At 44.8% G+C, this 18980-nt stretch overlaps 1 protein-coding gene across 4 annotated transcripts; it reads left to right on the top strand.

Moving 5' to 3' along the window:
• The first annotated feature begins 788 nt into the window (after positions 1-788).
• On the top strand, positions 789-18713 carry AURKA (aurora kinase A). Of its 4 annotated transcripts, none has more exons than XM_065893580.1 (9): positions 789-834; positions 4449-4492; positions 7208-7487; positions 9514-9568; positions 10625-10816; positions 11598-11736; positions 15758-15906; positions 17767-17941; positions 18068-18713. In XM_065893580.1, the coding sequence occupies exons 2-9, from the start codon at positions 4454-4456 to the stop codon at positions 18245-18247; spliced, it is 1209 nt and encodes a 402-aa protein (XP_065749652.1). In that variant the 5' UTR covers positions 789-834; positions 4449-4453; the 3' UTR covers positions 18248-18713. The 4 variants fall into 4 exon arrangements, with proteins under 4 accessions (XP_065749652.1, XP_065749655.1, XP_065749653.1 ...); XM_065893583.1 differs by lacking the exon at positions 789-834 and adding an exon at positions 4306-4342 and having other exon boundaries at positions 18068-18361; XM_065893582.1 differs by lacking the exon at positions 789-834 and adding an exon at positions 8774-8780 and having other exon boundaries at positions 4454-4492; positions 7208-7276; positions 18068-18247.
• Positions 18714-18980: the final 267 nt, after the last annotated feature.

Below are 18980 nucleotides of genomic sequence, written 5' to 3'. Positions count from 1 at the left end.
GTACCCGTAGTTGGAAGGAAGACCAGGGAGAGAACACAAACGCCCCCTCACCGTACGCTCCGCTATGACCCCGAGCTAGAGGCTAGCGAAGAATGGAGGGTGAAAGAGAGGCCTTTGAGGAAGAGGAGCGACAGTGCGGGCCGAGCCTGGCAACTCAGGGCGCACGCCACCCCGCTCATTATTGACTCTTCCCGCCTCGCCCGCGTCTTTCCTGTGGTGCCCCAAAGGCGCAAGCCGACCGCACCCGCCATTCCACGCACCCCGGACTCCCCCATACCGGATCGTCCTGCTCTCTCGGTCTCCCGCGCTCTCTCCTAGAAAAATGGAGACTCGAATCCTGCCCAATCGATCGCTCCGGGCGCACCTTCACTGCGCACGCACAAAGGGCATCGCGCCGAACGCTGCGCTATCGATTGACCCCACTCGCTCCAGCCCTTCTCGCCATCTTACAGGCGCGTTCTAGAGATTCGTTGACCTCCTCCGACTTTATCTCCGGCGCGGCAACCCTGACGCCAAGGGACTGCTGCCTCACGGACAAATGTCAGACCCGGAGAGCACCGCGGGCGCTAGAACGGCCGCAGATGTGGCGGGCCTTTGCCTCCATCACTTCCGGGGCCTTGCGAAGCAAGTGCGCCTGCGCGCCGTCTCCGCCGGGCCTTGACTCAAGCCGTCGAGTTGGTTTTGAACCAATGAAAATGCAGCGCCTCTCTAGCCCCGACCAATCAGCTTTCGGGTTCGAGGGTTTAACTCCTATTTAAAATGAAGACTTTGCCTCCTAACGGCCGAGCTCTTGGGAGGACTCGGAGCCTTCGGGTCGGAGGTGGGAGGCTGTAGGTACGTAGACCTGGGGCATCTCTGTGAGGCGGGCGGGAGGACCCTGGGTGGCCTTTGGGGGTGGGTGGGAGGGAAGAGGACTTTGGGGCCGCTGGGCCGGCGAGGGGAGGGTCGGGGCGAGAAAGGCTCCCTTGGTCCCCCAGTTCCTCCCTGCGTCTCCCCGTGCTTTTCCAGCGCCCTCCCATCAGCTCCTGGGTCCCCAGACGCCCTGTAACATGCCGCCTGGTGTTTATTAAACACCTGGAGTGCGTTGGGTTGTGTGGCGTGGTGGGGGGGCTCTGGGGGGTGCTTTCTGATGGGATTCTCGTGTTCAGTGAGAGCCTGGGTAAGGAGGTACAGAAGGTTTTTGCTGTCTTGGAGTTTACGTTCTGGGGGGTGGGGAGACAGACGATGAAGTAGCAAGATAACTTCCACTAGGGAAGGGCGCTAGGAACCGGGGGCTACTTTGGGTAGACTAGCCGGAAAAGGCCCTTGTCCGGGCGGGACGGATGAGTGGGTGAATAAATAACTTCCTCAAAGAGGCCTTCCTGGGCCAGTACTTCTCAAACCGTAGACCTTGAACTACCCTTATCGGGATTACTTGAGCGTCCTTGTTAAAAATGTGAACCCACCTAAGGGATCGGAAGCGCTTGCGTGTAGGACTCAGGTGTCTGTATTTTTATCAAGCTCTGCAGGTGATTCTGATGTTTCGTTGAGAACTAGTGGTCTAGCCCAGCCACATACTGGTCATCTGGGGGTGTCTTTGAAATGCAGGATTTAGTTGTTAGGTCTGGGGATGGGCCTGAAAGTCTCCATTTCTAGCAAATGTCCTCCTGATGTAGGTGTAGCTATCACCCTTGACTTTCACTGTTTCCTTCTCATCCTTAACCTTCCTAGTTCTTTGAATTAAATGCTTGTCAGCAACATACTCATTTCCTCTCCACTCTCTTGCATCTGTGCAGACATTTGCAGGTTTAACGAAGGAAGGAAAAGTCTCAACCCACAGTGCTATTAAATCTGTTTTGCTGTTTAGTAGGATCTCTGGTTTGAACTGCAGGGATCTTGTGCGGGTCGTCTGGACATGTGACTCCTGAACTCGGCTGCAGGCCAGAATCGCCTGAGAAGCAGTCTTCTTGCGACTTTCTCCAGAATTTCTGGATCAGAATCATGTTCCATTCTGTTATCGTTCTTCCTGAGAAGGAAAGTGCACTACATTGGAGTGAATGTCTGTAGCTTCTGTTGAAGACGGTTCAATCAGTGTTCATTGGTCTGTGTGCTCTCATGCGTCTGCTGCTTGTAACTGTTAGGGAGAGTGAAGAGAGCATCAGAGCGTGTGTGAAATTCAAGGAGAATGTATTTCCTTTTCTTTTTTGTCTATTATGTCTAAATTGCTGTTTGATATAAGGACTCCAGGCTCTTTAGCCTGGTCCCGTCTTCGAGGTGGAGTTATTTGATTACTTATAAAGTGGATGTGAAAGCGTGGGGCTGAAGAGTGCTTTCTGATTGGATTCTAGAGTATAAGGAGCATCTGAGTAAGAGATATAGAGAAAGGTTTCTGCTTTCTTGGAGTTTATGTTCTACTTACTCCATAGGTTGTTGTGCCTGACTCACAGGAAGTGATTCTAACACTTCCTAAGTGTTAGAAACTATTTTTTATTACTGATCTGCTTTGTTAATGGATTGATTCAGTCCCAAAAGATGAGCGTACATACTGTGTGCCAGGCATGTTCTGGGGAGGTAACAGTGAACAAAATGGGACTAAGCTCTTCCTCCTGTGGAGCTTACTTTCTTTAGAGATACTGAGCAGATAGCGGGGTATCTTGAGTCTGGGGACTCAGAAGGTAAACAAGTACAAATAATGTTATGTAAGGTGTTAAGTAAAAGAGAGATGATCTGAAAGGGGCATCTCAGCATGAATGAAATGAAGGAACAGCCACACTTCTCTTTTAGGGAGGAGCCTCATAGGTAGAGGGAACAGGAAGTGCAAAGGCCCTGTGGCAGGGGACTTGTCTGCCAGGGAAAGGGAGGAGCCCTGAATGGCTGGTGTGCAATAGTGAAGAGGAGGTCTGGTCACAGAGGTGGTCAAGATCCAATTCTGTGAGACTTTATAGGCCTATATGTGCAAGTAAGATTTTGAATTTGAGTTGAGGAACCATGAGGGGCCTATGAACCACGGACCATATATCTGACTTGTTAATGGGATCACTGGGCACAGTGTTGAAAATGGACTTAATGGGAGAAGGGTGGAAGCAGAGTGACCATTGGGGAGCCTTTTGCAAATAATTGTGGGGAGAGAAAATTGTGGTTTGATGAGGTGGGAGTAGTAACGGCTGTGAGCAGTGATTTTGAAGATAGAGCCTGTAAGATATGCTGATGGATCAGATAAGGGGTTTGAGGGAGAACCGTGTAAAAGATTGTGCTAAGACTTTAGACTTGAGCAACTGGCAGGATGGATTTGCCGTCTACTGAGATGGTGGCAGCCCAGTCCGCCGTCCGAGAGAGCGGGTTGCCGGAGATGGGGGTGGGGAAGGGAGCAGGACTTCAGTTGGGGACAGTTTAACATTGAGATGCTCTCAGATTACCAGGTGGTCAGAGTTCCGATGGAAATTTGGGGATCCTCAGCCTGTGGGTGGTACTGAAAGCCAGGAGACGGGATGAGCTCACCGAAGGAGTGAGTGTAGTTGGGAAAGAAGTGTTTCTGGGCAACCCCCATGGCAAAGGGGAAAAGAAGTGTGCCGGAGAGGAGGTTTCATTTGGTGTGTTGGGTTGAGATGCCTGGCAGACCTTCCTGGGGGATCCTGAGCAGGTTGTTAGAGAGCCTGGCAGTCGCAGGAGAGGGGAGGGCAGGAGATGCAAATTCGAGTTCTCTTGCTAAAGATGTTCAGAGTCCTGGGGCCGTAGGCAGGTGTAGATGGAGACCTGCAGAGTCCATTCCAGAGTCACCCCAGACACTGAGATTGGTGGTACGCGTGAGGCTGATCAGCAAAGGCTGTTGCGATGGGACAGGAGTGAGGTGAAGACAGATCTGCGAGCTAAGCGAAGAAAGGAGTGGAAAAAGTGCAGGATCCCCTGGAATGCAGGGAATGCACGTTAGAGGAAGGCCGAGAATTGACCTTTCGGTTTAGCAACAGCAGGGGTCAGTCTGGAGCTGGGCTGGCGGTGGGGATAAAAGCCCTGTGGGAGGGAGCTTGTGGCTGCGTGAGGGAAGTGGTAGAGACTTGCAGAGCTTTGCTGTTGAAAGGGGAGGCCAGAGATGTGGTCATAGCTTGAGTCAGTTTTGGGGTAAAGAGGACCTTTTTTATTCTGAAGGCAGCAGGTGTGGAAGCTGGCTTGTACAGTGATGGAAGTGGTCCGTTAGAGAGATGATGGGGCAGGACAGGGCGGTTCAGGAGTGAAGTCTGAGTATCGGGGGAGGGGCGGGCTGCAGTTTGTGAGGTGGGGGGAAGGCCCCATGCCTGCACGTGGTATCAGGCGAGAAAACACTGCTCCCTTATCAGCCTCATTTGGATGACAAAACATGTAAAATTCTGTGTGACGTTGAGGCTCTTTCATCAGAATTTATAACCCTCATCCAGCATAACACTTGGAAGCAGGTGGATTTTTACAAATTAGAGGTGGCTCTTTTTTCTTTTCAGGCATCATGGACAAATGTAAAGAAAACAGCATCTCGGGGCCTAAGGTAAATCGAATAATCTTTAATCTCAAGTCACATTTATAAAACCCAAAGGGAGATTGGGTTTTATTTTATTATTTATTTATATTATTATTATTTTTTATTGGGGTATAGTTGTTTGAGATTGGGTTTAAAATCTAGAATTCTTTTTACCTTTACATTGGGTTGTAACTTTAGATCCCTCTACCATGTTCCTGGGTGGGAATTAGTCATTTTTCTACGCATTCAATAACACTTCGTTGCTTCTTTCACCGTAACTTTTATTTCCTCTGCTTTGTCTTACAGTTAGCTGTTTAAGTATCTGTATTGCTCCATTGCATGCAGGATAGTGATGTACGTAGTAGGCGCTTAACACTTGCCTGTACTTCCTTGCTTTCCAGAAATTAATTTCTTTGCCGTAGTTGGTTCTGCTCACACTTTAGAGGAATGTCGAGCAGCAGTTCAGTGGGCATTTCCTGGGCATTGCAGCCAGGTTCTGTGTCGGGTGCAGGGATCACAACGGTGAAAAGCATGTGGTCTTTGACTTTAAAGAACTTAGAGCCCTTCTGGGTAGGTGTGTGAGCCAGTACCATACTATATATATATATAACCTGAGTAATTCCTAGGAGGGGTGCTCAGTTCAGCTTGGGGTAGATTGGAATCCAGGAGGAGAGACCCCCTGGCCCTTACTTAGCATTTGATGAATATTTGTGGAGCAGTTAGGTGAATGGGTCTCTCACAGAAAGATCCTTTTAATATAAGTAATCCCTGGGTTTTTTTCCTTCTAGGAAATTAGAAGAATATAAATACTGCTTTTTTTTTTTTTTTTGAGGGGAGGGGTTTGTTTTTAGAAGTCTTCATCTTTGAAAAATGGATACTTAGCCTTTTTTACTGGCTGAAAGTGTAAAAATGACCAACCAGAAAAAGGCTAAATTGGTTCACTGTATTTGATTCTCAACTCTGATGATAAAAATCATTTAAAAAAATTGCTCTAGGGACTTCCCTGGTGGCACAGTGGTTAAGAATCCGCCTGACAATGCAGGGGACACGGGTTCAAGCCCTGGTCCGGGAAGATCCCGCATGCCGCAGAGCAACTGAGCCCGTGCGCCACAACTACTGAGCCTGTGCTCTAGAGCCCGTGCTCTGCAAGAGGAGCCACCGCAATAAGAAGCCTGTGCACCGCAACTAGAGAAAGGCTGTGCGCCGCAATGAAGACCCAACATAGCCAAAAAATAAATAAATAAATATACATAAAAAGAAAATTGCTTGATGTTTAAAATGTTTTTTGCTGCCTGAATGTCTGCTGTGTTGTGGATGCTGCTAATTTCAGAAGCAATCTCTTTTTCCTGTAAGTTGGAAACCCTCTCTTGGAAAGCACTTGTACTAGCAAGCTGGTGATGGATTCTGAGTCTTCTCTTCTGGCACTGTTTCCTTGTTTATGAGGAAATTTCCTCCATTGAAGCTAGAGGAAGTGCCCCCTGCCCTGTGTTTGATTAGCTCAGGGCCTTAGAATTTAAGTATTTTAAAAACTCGTGACATCCAACTTACAGGCATGTAAATAATATATTTTGGTAGTAATTTTTTTTTTTTTTTTTTTTTGCGGTACGTGGGCCTCTCACTGTTGTGGCCTCTCCCGTTGCGGAGCACAGGCTCCGGACACGCAGGCTTAGCGTCCATGGCTCACGGGCCCAGCCGCTCCGCTGCATGTGGGATCTTCCCGGACCGGGGCACGAACCCATGTCCCCTGCATCAGCAGGCGGACTCTCAACCACTGCGCCCCCAGGGAAGCCCTGGTAGTAACTTTTTGAAGAGCCTATGTTTATTTTGTCTTTTGCCTCAGATGCATTTTGTCAGTATTGAACACTTGGAAATTGAAACACTACTAAATCAGTAGTAATTAGCTTTTTGGACTATTAAAACTGTGGTCATTATTGTAAAAAAAAGAAAAGTAATTAGCTTTTGTGGAAAATCTGGCAAGTACAGAAATTCTCCAAAACTTCTTTACTCAAAGATAATCACTGTTGAGGGCTCCCCTGGTGGCACAGTGGTTGAGAATCCACCTGCCAATGCAGGGGACACGGATTCGAGCCCTGGTCTGGGAAGATTCCACATGCCGCGAGGCAACTAGGCCCGTGCGCCACAACTACTGAGCCTGCGCGTCTGGAGCCTGTGCTCTGCAACAAGAGAGGCCTGCTCACCGCGATGAAGAGTGGCCCCTGCTCGCCGCAACTAGAGAAAGCCCTTGCACAGAAATGAAGACCCAACACAGCCAAAAATAAATAAATAATAATTTTTAAAAAATCACTGTTGAATATTTTGTTGTATTTCTTTCAGTCTTTTTTCTAAACATAGGTGTTGTCAAAGAAATGTCATTGGAATTGGGATTTTGGTATAAAGTTTCCAAATTGCAGCTTCTTGCTAAGTAATAATTCCCAAGTCATTGTGAATTCTTAGTGTTTAATGCCTCCTTTTTTCAATGAAAGTTTGTTCATGAACATTTGTTTATGGGGGCGTGCTTTTTAGGGGTGGGTGTTGGGGAAGGGGAGGCGGTGTCATTCAGGTATTGCAGCCATATACTGACTGTATGCTCTGGAAGTGCTGATTAAAATCGCTTTCCCCTAACGTCTTATCAGTGAGTGACACTCATTTTCTTATATTGGAAAACAAACTTTTGGAATATTCTCATGATATTCAGCTTTCGTTCATGGAGACCATAAAGTTCCTTTTTCCTCCCCCATCTAGACTACAGTTCCACTTGGTGATGGCCCAAAACGTGTTCCGGTGACTCAGCAATTTCCTTCTCAGAATCCGGTGTCTGCGAACAGTGGCCAGGCTCAGCGGGTCTTGTGTCCTTCAAATTCCTCGCAGCGTGTTCCTTCACAAGTTCAAAAGCTTGTCTCCAGCCAAAAACCTGTACAGCCCCTGAAGCAGAAGCCGACGCAGGCAGCCAGCGCCCCTCGTCCTGTCTCCAGGCCGCTGAGTAATACCCAAAAGAGCGAGCATCCCCAGCTCCCAGCACCTGGTAATCAGGGCTCTGAGGCTCGTTGGAGAGTCGTTCTTTTTAGTTGCTAAAAAAGCAAGTGTGTAGACGTGTGTTTATTGTTTGGAACCCTAGCTTTTACGTCATTTTCTACTGAGGATGGGGAGAGAATCTGGTGTCCGGGTGAAGTACCTGTGTCTCCTGTGGGCCAGGCTGGACTCCCATCCTCAAGGAAGAGTTGGCAGCCAGGGAGGACACAGCACCAGTGCCGTGTTCTTTGATTGCATAGTAGGGGCGGAGGGGAGGGATGGGGTTCTTGTAGCAGGTACTCTTGGAGCTGAACAACTTCAGGGTTCTGGGGTTGGAGGGAAGTGCCCGGCGTGGGGAGTGGGTGGACTGAGGCGGGCCAGGTCAGGTCGAGGTGGGCACTGCTGGCCGCGGTGAGTGGGGCTTTATCCCGTGTGCACTGGGAAGCTGCTGAAAGGTTTTTGAGCGGAGGACGGGCTGACTTGCCTTTATAGAAAGCTCATCTGAATGTGGGGCATGAATTGGAGAGTAGCATTGCTGAACCCAGGGGTACCAGATAGGAGGGAAGCCATTGTGGTTTGGGGCTGATATGGCAGCAGCCTCACCTAGGCAGAGCAGGGTCGGTGCTAATAGTTAGCATTTACCAGGTGTGAGCGCTCACACAGCAGGCTTCCTTCATCCGCGTTGTGTCATTCTGTCCTCGTAACCACTCTACAAAGGCAGCCATGGTTTTTAACTTGATTTTGTGGAGGAGGAAGCTAAGACTTTGAAGTGTTAACTTATTTGAAGACAGCCAGGATGGAGTGGTGCAGACAAATCCGAGAGCTCACTTAGGATGCAGACTTGACTGAACTGGGCAATAAACTGGACATGGGGATGGTGGTTATACTGGTGGCCTTAACTGAGATTGTGAACCAGGGAGGGGAAGAGTCCAGTTGAGGCCTGAATTCAAATACCTGACCAGAGCAAAATGTGCTGCTGTTAAGAGTTTGAAGTGCTGGAAATAGACAAGTGGAAATGTCCCATGTAATTTCCCCTTGGCCACCAAGACAGTGGAAGGAGGGTGGTGGTTGGCTTATGTTTTGTTGCATGTTGTCTGTAGCAAATGGACAGCTGGCTGGCCCACCTCCTGGGGAAAAGGTGATGAGGTGGGAGCTTGTAATGGATGGGAAGATTGGTAATTATGCTTTAGAAGCTCTTCATTTAGAAACTGAGGCTTCAGGGGGCTTCCCTGGTGGCACAGTGGTTGAGAGTCCGCCTGCCGATGCAGGGGACACGGGTTTGTGCCCTGGTCTGGGAAGATCCCGCGTGCCGCGGAGTGGCTGGGCCCGTGAGCCATGGCCGCTGAGCCTGTGCGTCCGGAGCCTGTGCTTCGCAATGGGAGAGGCCACAACAGTGAGAGGCCTGCGTACCGCCAAAAAAAAAAAAAAAGAAAAGAAAAGAAACTGAGGCTTCAAGGAGATTATCTAAGGGCCTAGCTATATGTATCTGCTTGTCTTTACTCTCGAAGTTCTATAAAGACTTCAAACAGCAGGAGTGAGGTTACAGTGTAGTAAGTAGTCTTTTTAAAAAATATTTTATTTATTATTTATTTATTTTGGCTGCATTGGGTCTTAGTTTTGGCATGTGGGATCTTCGTTGAGGCATGCGGGATCTTTTTGTTGCAGCACGCTGGTTTTCTCTTCTCTAGTAGTGGTGAACGGGCTCCAGGTCGCATGGGCTCTGTAGTTGAGGAGTGCGAGCTCAGTAGTTGTGGCACATGGGCTTAGTCGCCCCTCGGCAGGTGGGATCTTAGTTCCCCAACCAGGGAATAGAACTTGCAACCCCTGCATTGTAAGGCGAATTCTTTACCACTGGACCACCAGGGAAGTCCCTTTTTTCTTAAAAAAATAAATAAATAAAACTAGAAATAGTTCAGATCTATCATTCTGGACATACACTAATATTTTGGTGGCTATTCTTTGATTCATCTCTAATCAAAGATTTCTAACTTATTCTGTATAGTTATTCTAAAAACAGGTTTTTAACTTACTCTATCTAGGAAATAATCCTGAAAAGGAAGCAGCATCAAAACAGAAAAATGAAGAATCAAAAAGGTAAAGTTTTATCTTGTTTACAGAGTTCTGTGCCATCATTCTACTAGAATACACCATTTAATAGCAAATTTAGTTATGGGAACACTTTTAAAATAGGTCTTTATACTGTATTTTCACTTAGAAAATATAGAAGTTTCAAATTTCCAATCTTTAAAGAAAGGGAGAAGGAATTTTAATGATGGATGTTTATTAGGGACTCGTTTTTCTTATTGCTTTCCAAATTTAGAAATGACTTGTATGAATCTGCTACAGAAATGTGTGAAGCAAAAGTTCCTCTCTACCTTCAGAAGTAACTACTACATGTGGTTTATCTATGCTTCTATACTTTTTTCTATTCTAGTAAAGAGGTGGAAGTTAAAGAAAACAACAACAAAATGTGGTCCTATTGCAGAGCTATGGACTAATACATGACTGTCTGGGTATTTTGAAAGTATTGACAGAATTATTATACTTGTTCCTCATAATAAAGTTTGGCTGTATTTTCCCCTGCTCTCAGTCTCTGAACTGTCTAGATTCTAGAATGTGATAGGAGCCAGGAATGAATCCACAGCCTTTTTTGCTCTAGCGCCTGCCGGAGGCTTTCTGAGAATCTACATCCAATGGTTCTCACCCCACTGCCCTGCGGGCTCCATCCCACTCGCTTAACCAGAGTGGTGGAGGCTGTGCTTGCTTTGAAGGAGGCTCACAGGTGGTTTTGCAGCATTTTCCCTCTCCAGTTACTCATCTCATCCTCCTTACGGTCCTAAGTGTTGTTGTTAACAGATCTGTGCTCCAGACCATAGTACTGCCTTGGGGCCCTTCCCAGCGAGTGCTTCAGCTCTAACAGGCCAGGTTGTTCCTTGTCACAGAGTCACTCAGCTGATGGCGGGTGGGGGCATGGGGGGCTTAACGTCTGTGGTGACTCATTAATTGTGGTTATTGGTTTGGTTCTTGCAGAGGGTACGTACTCAATACAACTTTGAATATAAAGTTTATAGGATGTCTACTACTCACTAATATACATTGTTAGAAAAGATGTGTTTTCTTCACATTTTAAAATGTTCAATTCTTTCCTAGAAGGCAGTGGGCTTTGGAAGATTTTGAAATTGGTCGCCCGCTGGGTAAAGGAAAGTTTGGTAATGTTTATTTGGCGAGAGAAAAACAAAGCAAGTTTATCCTGGCTCTTAAGGTATTATTTAAAGCTCAGTTGGAGAAAGCAGGAGTTGAGCATCAGCTGAGGAGGGAAGTAGAAATACAGTCCCACCTTAGGTAAGTTTTCAGATTGATGTCCAGGAAGAGTGGCATACAGAACTTTAAGAGTTAAATGATTGTAGACTTCTCTGTAGAAGGCTGGCTCCGTAGTACTGCGGAGTGACCAAATTCACTAGACTTAAGTGCCGTGGTCCTGAAACATTGCTAGAAGGTTTGTTTTGTTGATGGAGTAATTTACTGGAGGTGTTCTTGTTTTGTTTTGTTTTGGTGGATAATTAAAGGGAATGATACCTTTGAGTTCAGGTTGCAAACTGGCAGCCTACAGGTTGACTTTGGCCAGTGGATCTTTTTCTTTTTGCTTTCAGTGAATTAAAAAAAAAAAAAAAAAGCAAAACAAAAGACCAGATAGCCTGTGCTCGGCTGTCCACAGTTGTCAGCAGCATATACCCCATGCCATTCGTGAACGCTGCCTGTGTTTGTCTCATGCTGTTTGGGTTTCAACTACTGTGGGAATGCCATGTCTTTTTTTTTTTTCCAATTTGCAGAGACTTAATATTTATCTGAATTCTTTCCCCACCTAAGAATATAGATGGCCTAAAGTAAGACAATAGTCTTAACTAAACCCAAGGTCCATTAATACCTTGAAATGCGTGTAAATTGATAGCAGTGTACATCTTTTTCTTACAGTGGGTCTGTAGTTTCAAATTCTCAAGGGGGGTTGAAGTGGGATCTGTGGCCAGCAGCAGTTTTCACCACTGGTTTCACATGAGCATTTGTTTGATACTCAGGACATATCAGCTCCAAAACCAGGTGTTAGAGTGTTCGTCCTTTGTTGCAGGCATCCAAATATTCTCAGGCTGTATGGTTATTTCCATGATGCTACCAGAGTCTACCTAATTCTGGAATATGCACCCCTCGGAGCTGTCTATAGAGAACTTCAGAAACTGTCAAAGTTTGATGAGCAGAGAACTGCTACTGTAAGTTTTCATTTGTTCAGACGAATTCTGTTTCCTCTATACCTGTCCTACCTAGCAGTGTACCTTTCATTATATAATAGAGGGGGTTTTGTCTCATGGGAAGATAGCTTAATCAGATCAAATATTTGAAATGGAAAAATCAAAATAGCTTAGGTGTACCTTTTATATACAGATAAAATCAGGTACCAAATGGAATATTGTGGTTGGTTTCCACAGCTGTTTCTGTGGAAATGTATAGTTGCTCTCTTTAAAAAAAAAAAAAAAAGAAAAAATTTGTTTTAGATTAGTTTTAGACTTATAGAATAACTGAAGGTAGTACAGACTTACTTTCTCCTATTAATACACACCTGATTTTCCTATTTATATTTTATCAGTGTGGTACAGTTGTCATAACTAATGAACCAATATTGGTACATAACTATTGACTGAAATCCATACTTCATTCAGATTTCTTTAGTTTCTCATGATTAGATGAGGGTCACGGAGTTTTGAGAGGAAGATCAGAGGTAAAATGCATTCTCGTATCAAGGATACATGCTGTTAACCTGACTCATCCCTGAGTGTCGGCCTTGACCACCTGGCTGAGGTAGTGTTTGTCAGGTTTCTCCACTGTAAAGTTACTCTTTTTCTCCCTTTGCATGCTCTGTCCTTTCAGAGGAACAGCCCATGGGGGGTTATGTTTCATCTCCTATAGGGCAGGGTATCGACATAAGTTATTTGGAATTCTGTACCAGATATTTCTCTATTCTCCATTATTTATTTACTTAACTCATTTTTATTTATTTATTTTTGACATTTGGAAGTAATGTTTACTTCTTATATATATTTAGTAATAAATTTTGTAATCCTGAAGGAAAAAATAATAAAGAAATGGGGCAGAAGGTAATGTTTGAAGTGATAATGGCTGGGAATTTTCCAAATTTGATAAATGATATAAATCCTTTGATTCACCAGACAAAATTAATCCATAGACATAGAAGACATATAACAACAACAAATCTCCACACCAAAGGCAAAATGATGTTAAAATAGTCAGAAAATGGAGTCAATCATTTATTAACATGGACTCATGGATTATTTTATACTTTGGGTATAACCTAATACCACTTTGCTCTCATTGTTCCAGCTTTGGCCGCTGGGAGCCCTCTCGTGGTTCCTGTGTCCTTTGGATATGTCCCTATTGTGTGTGTGCGTGCACGTAAAAGCACTTTCTTGTTTTCTGGTGCTATAAGATGTTCCAGCTTCATCTTGTACATTTCCTATCCCAGTCTTAGAATTCGTTATTTCTCCACGGAGCTTTGGTTCCTTTTATTGGAAAGCGTTATTAGAAACCAAGATCTGGGCCCTGGATATGATCATTGCTACTGAGTGTTATTACTTCTAGGCTTTCAGCTGACGGAGAGCAAGGAAATATGTGTATAGTAATCCATGTAAATGCATGTATCTAAAAGTATTTCTATATTTATCCATCTGTATCTATATTAAGCAAAACATGAGTCCATTATCACATGGATCATTTTACCCTCCTCGCTTGCTTATCTGTAACCTCCACCCCAACATTGAGAAACTTGGGTTCCACCCTCCGCCATCCATTTATCTGTTCAATCCCAGTGTTCACGTGTAGTGGTAGCATGGTTAACCAGTTACCCTGTGGGAAACAGCTGTATGCATTTGAGATTCATCTGTATCTTTTTAGGGTTTGATAGCTCATTTCTTTTTATTGGTGAGTACTATTCCATTATTATCTCTTCACCTACCGAAGGGCATCTTGGTTTCTTCCAGTTTTCAGTGATTACGAGTAAAGCTGCTATAAACAATTGCATGCAGGTTTTTGTGGGACATAAGTTTTCAAACTGGCTGGGTAAATACTTAGGGGTGCGATTGCTGGCTTGTATGGAAAGACTACATTTAGCTTTCAAGAAACTATTAAACTGCCTTCCAAAATGGATATACCATCTTGGCCTTCCCACCCACGAATGAGAGTTCCTGTTGCTCCTCACCAGCAGCTGGTGGTGTTGAGCCTTTTGGATTTCAGTCTTTCCAGTAGGTGTAGAGTGGTGCCTCAGTTTTAATTTGCAGTTCTCTAATGACGTACAGTGTTGAGCATCTTTTCATGTGTTTATTTGTCATCTGTATATCATCTTTGAGGTGTTTCTTCAGATCTTTTGCCCATTAAAAATTTTTGTTGTTGTCTTACTGAGTTTGAAGTGTTCGTGTGTATTTGTGATACGTGTCCTTTATCACGTTTTCTCCTCGTCTGTGGCTCATGTTTTCATTCTCTTAACTGTTTTTCAGGGGCAGATGTTTTTAATCTTAATAAAGTTCAACATTATCAGGTCTTTGTCCCCCCCCCCACCCTCCGCCAACGAACTCTACTCTCCTTTATTGTGTGAAAATTGTTTGAAGAAGCTGAGTCTTAATTTGGGCTGTTTTTTTTGTTGAATTAGCCGATGATGGGCCTGTTGAATGGTGGTTACTTCGTTCTGTTTCTTAGTGGAGGTCTCTGGGTAGTATGTACACTCATTTTCTTTTTGGCATTGATGTAAATGGCATTAAGTTCAGGTGGTTTTACTTTTATCTTCTGATGAAATCACAGCACTATTGGTGAATGGCCCTCTGGTCCTGTCTGTGCAACGAGGACGTACTATTTTAAACTTAAATATTTGCCCTTTGGATAAGTAGAAATCTGTTTTATTTGCTTTTTAAATATTAGTTAACCAAACTAGTTTCTTATTTAATTGGCAATTAATATTTGTAGTACTCAGTTTTCCTCAGTCCAGATGGAGTTTACTTTGGTGTAAACAGATAGCTATTTGAAAGAAAAGATTGGTTCTTTCTAGATTCCTTAGTAGTTTGGAGATATATACACGCACCTGTTTTTCTTTTCTGATTAATTAAAATAAGACTAATTCTAGAGAAGTGTTAGGGACCTTTACGTGTACCCACAATCTAATGTGGGAGGTGTGGAGGGAGTTGGGTGCCAGAGAGCTCTGGTTCTTGCCGAGGTTTGAGCAGGGACAGCCTGTTGCCCTCCGGAATAGTAACGTGTGCTCCTAGGGCATCATCAACCCAACTTTGGTGCAGGAGACGAGTTTTCTTTGCCTTCACTTTCAGTTTATTATGGTCTAAATTTTGGTCTCTGGCTTTGGCTGAAAATAATGAAAAATGACCTTTCTGACGATAACATCTGGTTTCTACCCATTAGTACACCTTTTTTGGTGTACTACACCATTAGTACACCCATTAGTACACCTTTTTTGGTACAAAATAATGTTCAGTCCTGTCTAGAATTACTTTTGGGAAACAGACACTTCTCTAACTTAAGTCAGAGCTAAATATATACTGTAAAACCATTCTTATTTATATGTTAAAGCAAATTCTGGACCTGCTTGCTAGATCTTTTAGTTGAAATGTGAACAAAACGAACGAAAGGACTGACTTGCTTGTGTACTTTGAAGCTGACTAATGAATTACTATGTAGTGTGTCCCCAAATTTAGCTCACTACTTAACATGCCAGGACAACTGCTCTTAGTTATTGTTCAGGATTTTTTCCTCCGGTGCTCTTAGAGTAAAGTTTTAGCTTCAGACAAATCCTCTTGTTGTAAATTGGCCTTGGTTTAAACATGGGAATGGTCTGTACTTAAGCGTTTTTGTTTTAAATGTTAAAAACCGTTTACATGTCTGACTCCCTAATTTATACCAGTTTTTCAATATTGTCTTAATTCATTGCTGCTGGGCCGTATGTTGCCACGTGGGGATGTAGTGCTGTCTCGGTGTTTCCCTGTCTTTCAATGTCACATCTGCTGTGTTAGCAAATAGCGTAGCACAGAATCCCTTGTGCTGAATGCTGCACACTAAATTGGTTTGTTTTCTTGTAGAGTCATCCATTGTCTCTAGTTTGGCTTTAAAAATCTACGAAACATGTTAAAATCTATGTTGGGTTTCCTTTCAGAAGAGATGTCTAAAATTGTGTTATATAAATCTAAAACACAGATTTTCAATACTTTTTTTTTTGAATAGTATATCACAGAATTGGCAAATGCCCTGTCTTACTGTCATTCAAAGAGAGTTATTCATAGAGACATTAAGCCAGAGAACCTGCTCCTTGGATCATCTGGAGAGCTTAAGATTGCAGATTTTGGGTGGTCAGTACATGCCCCATCCTCCAGGTATGTAACTTCAGACGTGGAACTTGTTTGTTTGGTTTCGCAAAAGCCCAGGGGCCAATCGTGAGCTAAATAGTAAAATATGTGAAGTATAGATGTGTGCTGAGTTGGGGCAGGTAACTGACACACGTACTTTGGTGTGATTTAGGCCTGATAGTAAACTAGTGTCTTCAAGAACATTTTTATCCTGCAGCCATTTTGGGCTGTTTATCCTGTCCCAAGCCTGGGGTTAAAAGATGCGTAATGTCCTTAGAGACTAATGGAGGGGACAGATAAGTAAAAGACATGACAAGTGTATGACAGGTGAAGTGCAGCATGTGTACGGGGGCAGTAACACCTGACTGACTGGAGTGAGGGAGACTCCACTGTTTCCCGGACCAGGAGACGGAAGGTTCTGAGGGCATCGCTTGCAAAGATCTAGAACCAAGAGCACAGTTCTTCAGGGAACTTAAAGGAACCAAACTGGTTTGGATGGAGCTTTCAGGGTGGGGGGGTAAAAATTCTTTCGTCCTCTGTCAACAGAACAGTCCTTTCCTGTCTCCTCTTAAAGTGGAGAGATCAACGTAATGAAACAATTTAAGTGAACTTTGCCAACAGAGCTAAAACATTTTCTCCTTTTTAAAATTTAAGTGGAGTTTAAGTGAGCTTTTGGAACCACATGTGAAGTAGGGCATTTAAAAGCATACGTCCACCAGTAAGAGTCTGTCAACTTTGGGGTAGGTCTTTAAAAAGTTTTAGCCAGATTACCTTAAAGCCAGTTGAAAAAAAATTGTGTAGTCTAAAATAGATGCCATTGGGTGTGGGGAGCTTTGTTTTTGTTACAGACCACTCCTAATTGTTTCCAGCAAGGCACTGAATCTGCTGCTGCAGTCTCTGTTAAAAAAAAAAAAAAAAAAAAAAAAAAGTCTCGTGGTCTGCCACGGGTGGGAGCTGTTGGCACCTGGCTTCATGGCATCGCAGGGCTAAACTGTACCTTAACCCTCCCAGTGGTGTCATCGTGACAGGAAAGGTAGCTGATCCTTTTCTGAAGAGGACACTGTGTAAATGTTGGTCACTTCTCTCGCCTCCCGTACCTTGGTAACTGTAAGAGCTCCTTCGATATTGTGCTGTCATTTGAGAACCCCCCGATTCGGGCCGTCTCCTGAATCTCGGTGGTGATGAGAGGCTAGGTGTCTGGAGAGGTAGCTCCTTAATCCTGGGTCACCATGCAGTCGAGCGAGCATTTGTGCGCTCACTGGGCACCAGGGAAAGAATAACTGATGTAAACCAGCAAAACCTGCATGGTCTTTGCTCCTGTTTTGATGTTTGTTTCCAACCTCTATTATAAAAACAACATACAGACGTGCTGCATTGGTCACCTGTCGATCCAGTGCCTACACTCAAACAGTTGTTAACGTTTTGCCATGTTGGGTGTGTCGTCTACGTACAAGTTGCAGACAGTGTGCTTTGTCCTTTGAGTGCTTCAGTGTGCATCTCCTAAAAATAAGGACATTGTCCTGTATAATCACAACCATTATCACGCCTAAGAAAATTAACAGCCTTATTAATATCTGCTATTTAGTCCATGTTCAAATTTCCCTAGTTGTCCACAAAATTTTATAGTGGTGATACTTTAAATCCTATATTTTATATCATTTAAGGAAGTTCTGGAGTTGGACAGATTTGGAGTGCAGCTTGATTGCTAGCTGTGAGATCTTGTACATCTCCCTGTCTAAAAGTGGGGATTTATAACAGTACCTGCCTCGTAGCACAGGATCTAGCCTAGGAAAAGCGCTCAACGTTAGTGTAATGGTTGGTGATTTTGAGCAGCTGTTGTGCATCAGAAACAGAAGCACGTCAACCTGAACCTGCCTGCGTTTTTAGGAGAACCACCCTCTGCGGTACCCTGGACTACTTGCCACCTGAGATGATTGAAGGCCGGATGCATGACGAGAAGGTGGATCTCTGGAGCCTTGGGGTGCTTTGCTATGAATTTCTAGTTGGGAAGCCTCCTTTTGAGGCAAACACATACCAAGAGACCTACAAAAGAATATCACGGGTAAGACATCACTAGAAAGGACCCATCATTCCTTACTAGCCTCGACTTTAGGCTACGATCTGAGTATTTATCCTGTTCTCTCTTAGCCACGTTTGTGACCCTGTCACTTATTGTACACTTACCCAGGTGGAATTCACATTCCCTGACTTTGTGCCAGAGGGAGCCAGGGACCTCATTTCCAGACTGCTGAAGCATACTCCCAGCCAGCGGCCCACCCTCAAAGAAGTACTTGAACACCCCTGGATCACGGCAAACTCAAAACCATCGAGTAGTCAAAAAAAAGAATCAGCTAGCAAACAATCTTAAGAATCTATGGGGGCAGAAATCCTCGAGACAGGGCTGCTGATAATCTGCCTGGAACAGGCTGCTGGTGTATCTCCCTGCTGCCTGCCCACCGTCGAGATGCTACAGGAAATACTGTTTATGAGCAGGCAGTGCTCGGCCTCCCAGTTCAGAGCTCCACCTCCGCAGACACGACACTCTGCAGTGGGAGTAGCTGTGGTGATATAATCAATCTGGAGGCAAGGTTCAAGTGCAGCCACCCCGCAGCCTGTTTTGAGTAAGGTGTCCTTGTGGAAGAAGGACTCGCAGCCTGGCTGTGGGGAAGGGCGGCTGTTTGGTCCTGACTCGACCCGTTGAAAATCTGTGCAATAACTTTCCAAGTCCCTGTGTGCGTGTAACTTATCGGGTGGCCCAGTCTGGTAAAGCTGTCGGAATGAACATGTGATTCTTTCTTTTAAATGTTAAAATAAAGACTTTTGTATAGACTTGTCTTTTTACCTCCATGGCATTCCTTTAGGACCGCTCTCAGTGTCCGTCCAGTACCCCTGCCGAGCCTGCTTGTTGGTCCTCAGCCACTTACCTCCTGGTGAGCCTGAGCGGGGGCCTCTGGGGGACCACCAGAGCTGCAGGTGGTCAGGACGGAGCGGGGGAGTCCTGCACATCCACACCTGCCCATCCCTGGCCTCTGACTGTGTTCTCAACAGGATGGCAAAGAGCTTCACACGTGGGGTGAACCAGTTCTTGGCAAATGGATTTT

The sequence above is a fragment of the Phocoena phocoena genome, chromosome 15, assembly GCF_963924675.1.
Source record: "Phocoena phocoena chromosome 15, mPhoPho1.1, whole genome shotgun sequence".
Taxonomy (NCBI): Eukaryota; Metazoa; Chordata; class Mammalia; order Artiodactyla; family Phocoenidae; genus Phocoena; species Phocoena phocoena.
This window is presented reverse-complemented; position numbering and strand designations above follow the sequence as displayed.

What these genes read in the sequence shown, in the direction of transcription:
- AURKA (XM_065893583.1), top strand. Translation starts at nt 4,321, where the DNA reads ATGACAAAACATGTAAAATTCT. An exon ending in GACAAAACATGTAAAATTCT is followed by an intron (nt 4,343 to 4,448) that starts GTGTGACGTTGA and finishes TTTTCTTTTCAG; the next exon opens with GCATCATGGACAAATGTAAA. An exon ending in ACAGCATCTCGGGGCCTAAG is followed by an intron (nt 4,493 to 7,207) that starts GTAAATCGAATA and finishes TCCCCCATCTAG; the next exon opens with ACTACAGTTCCACTTGGTGA.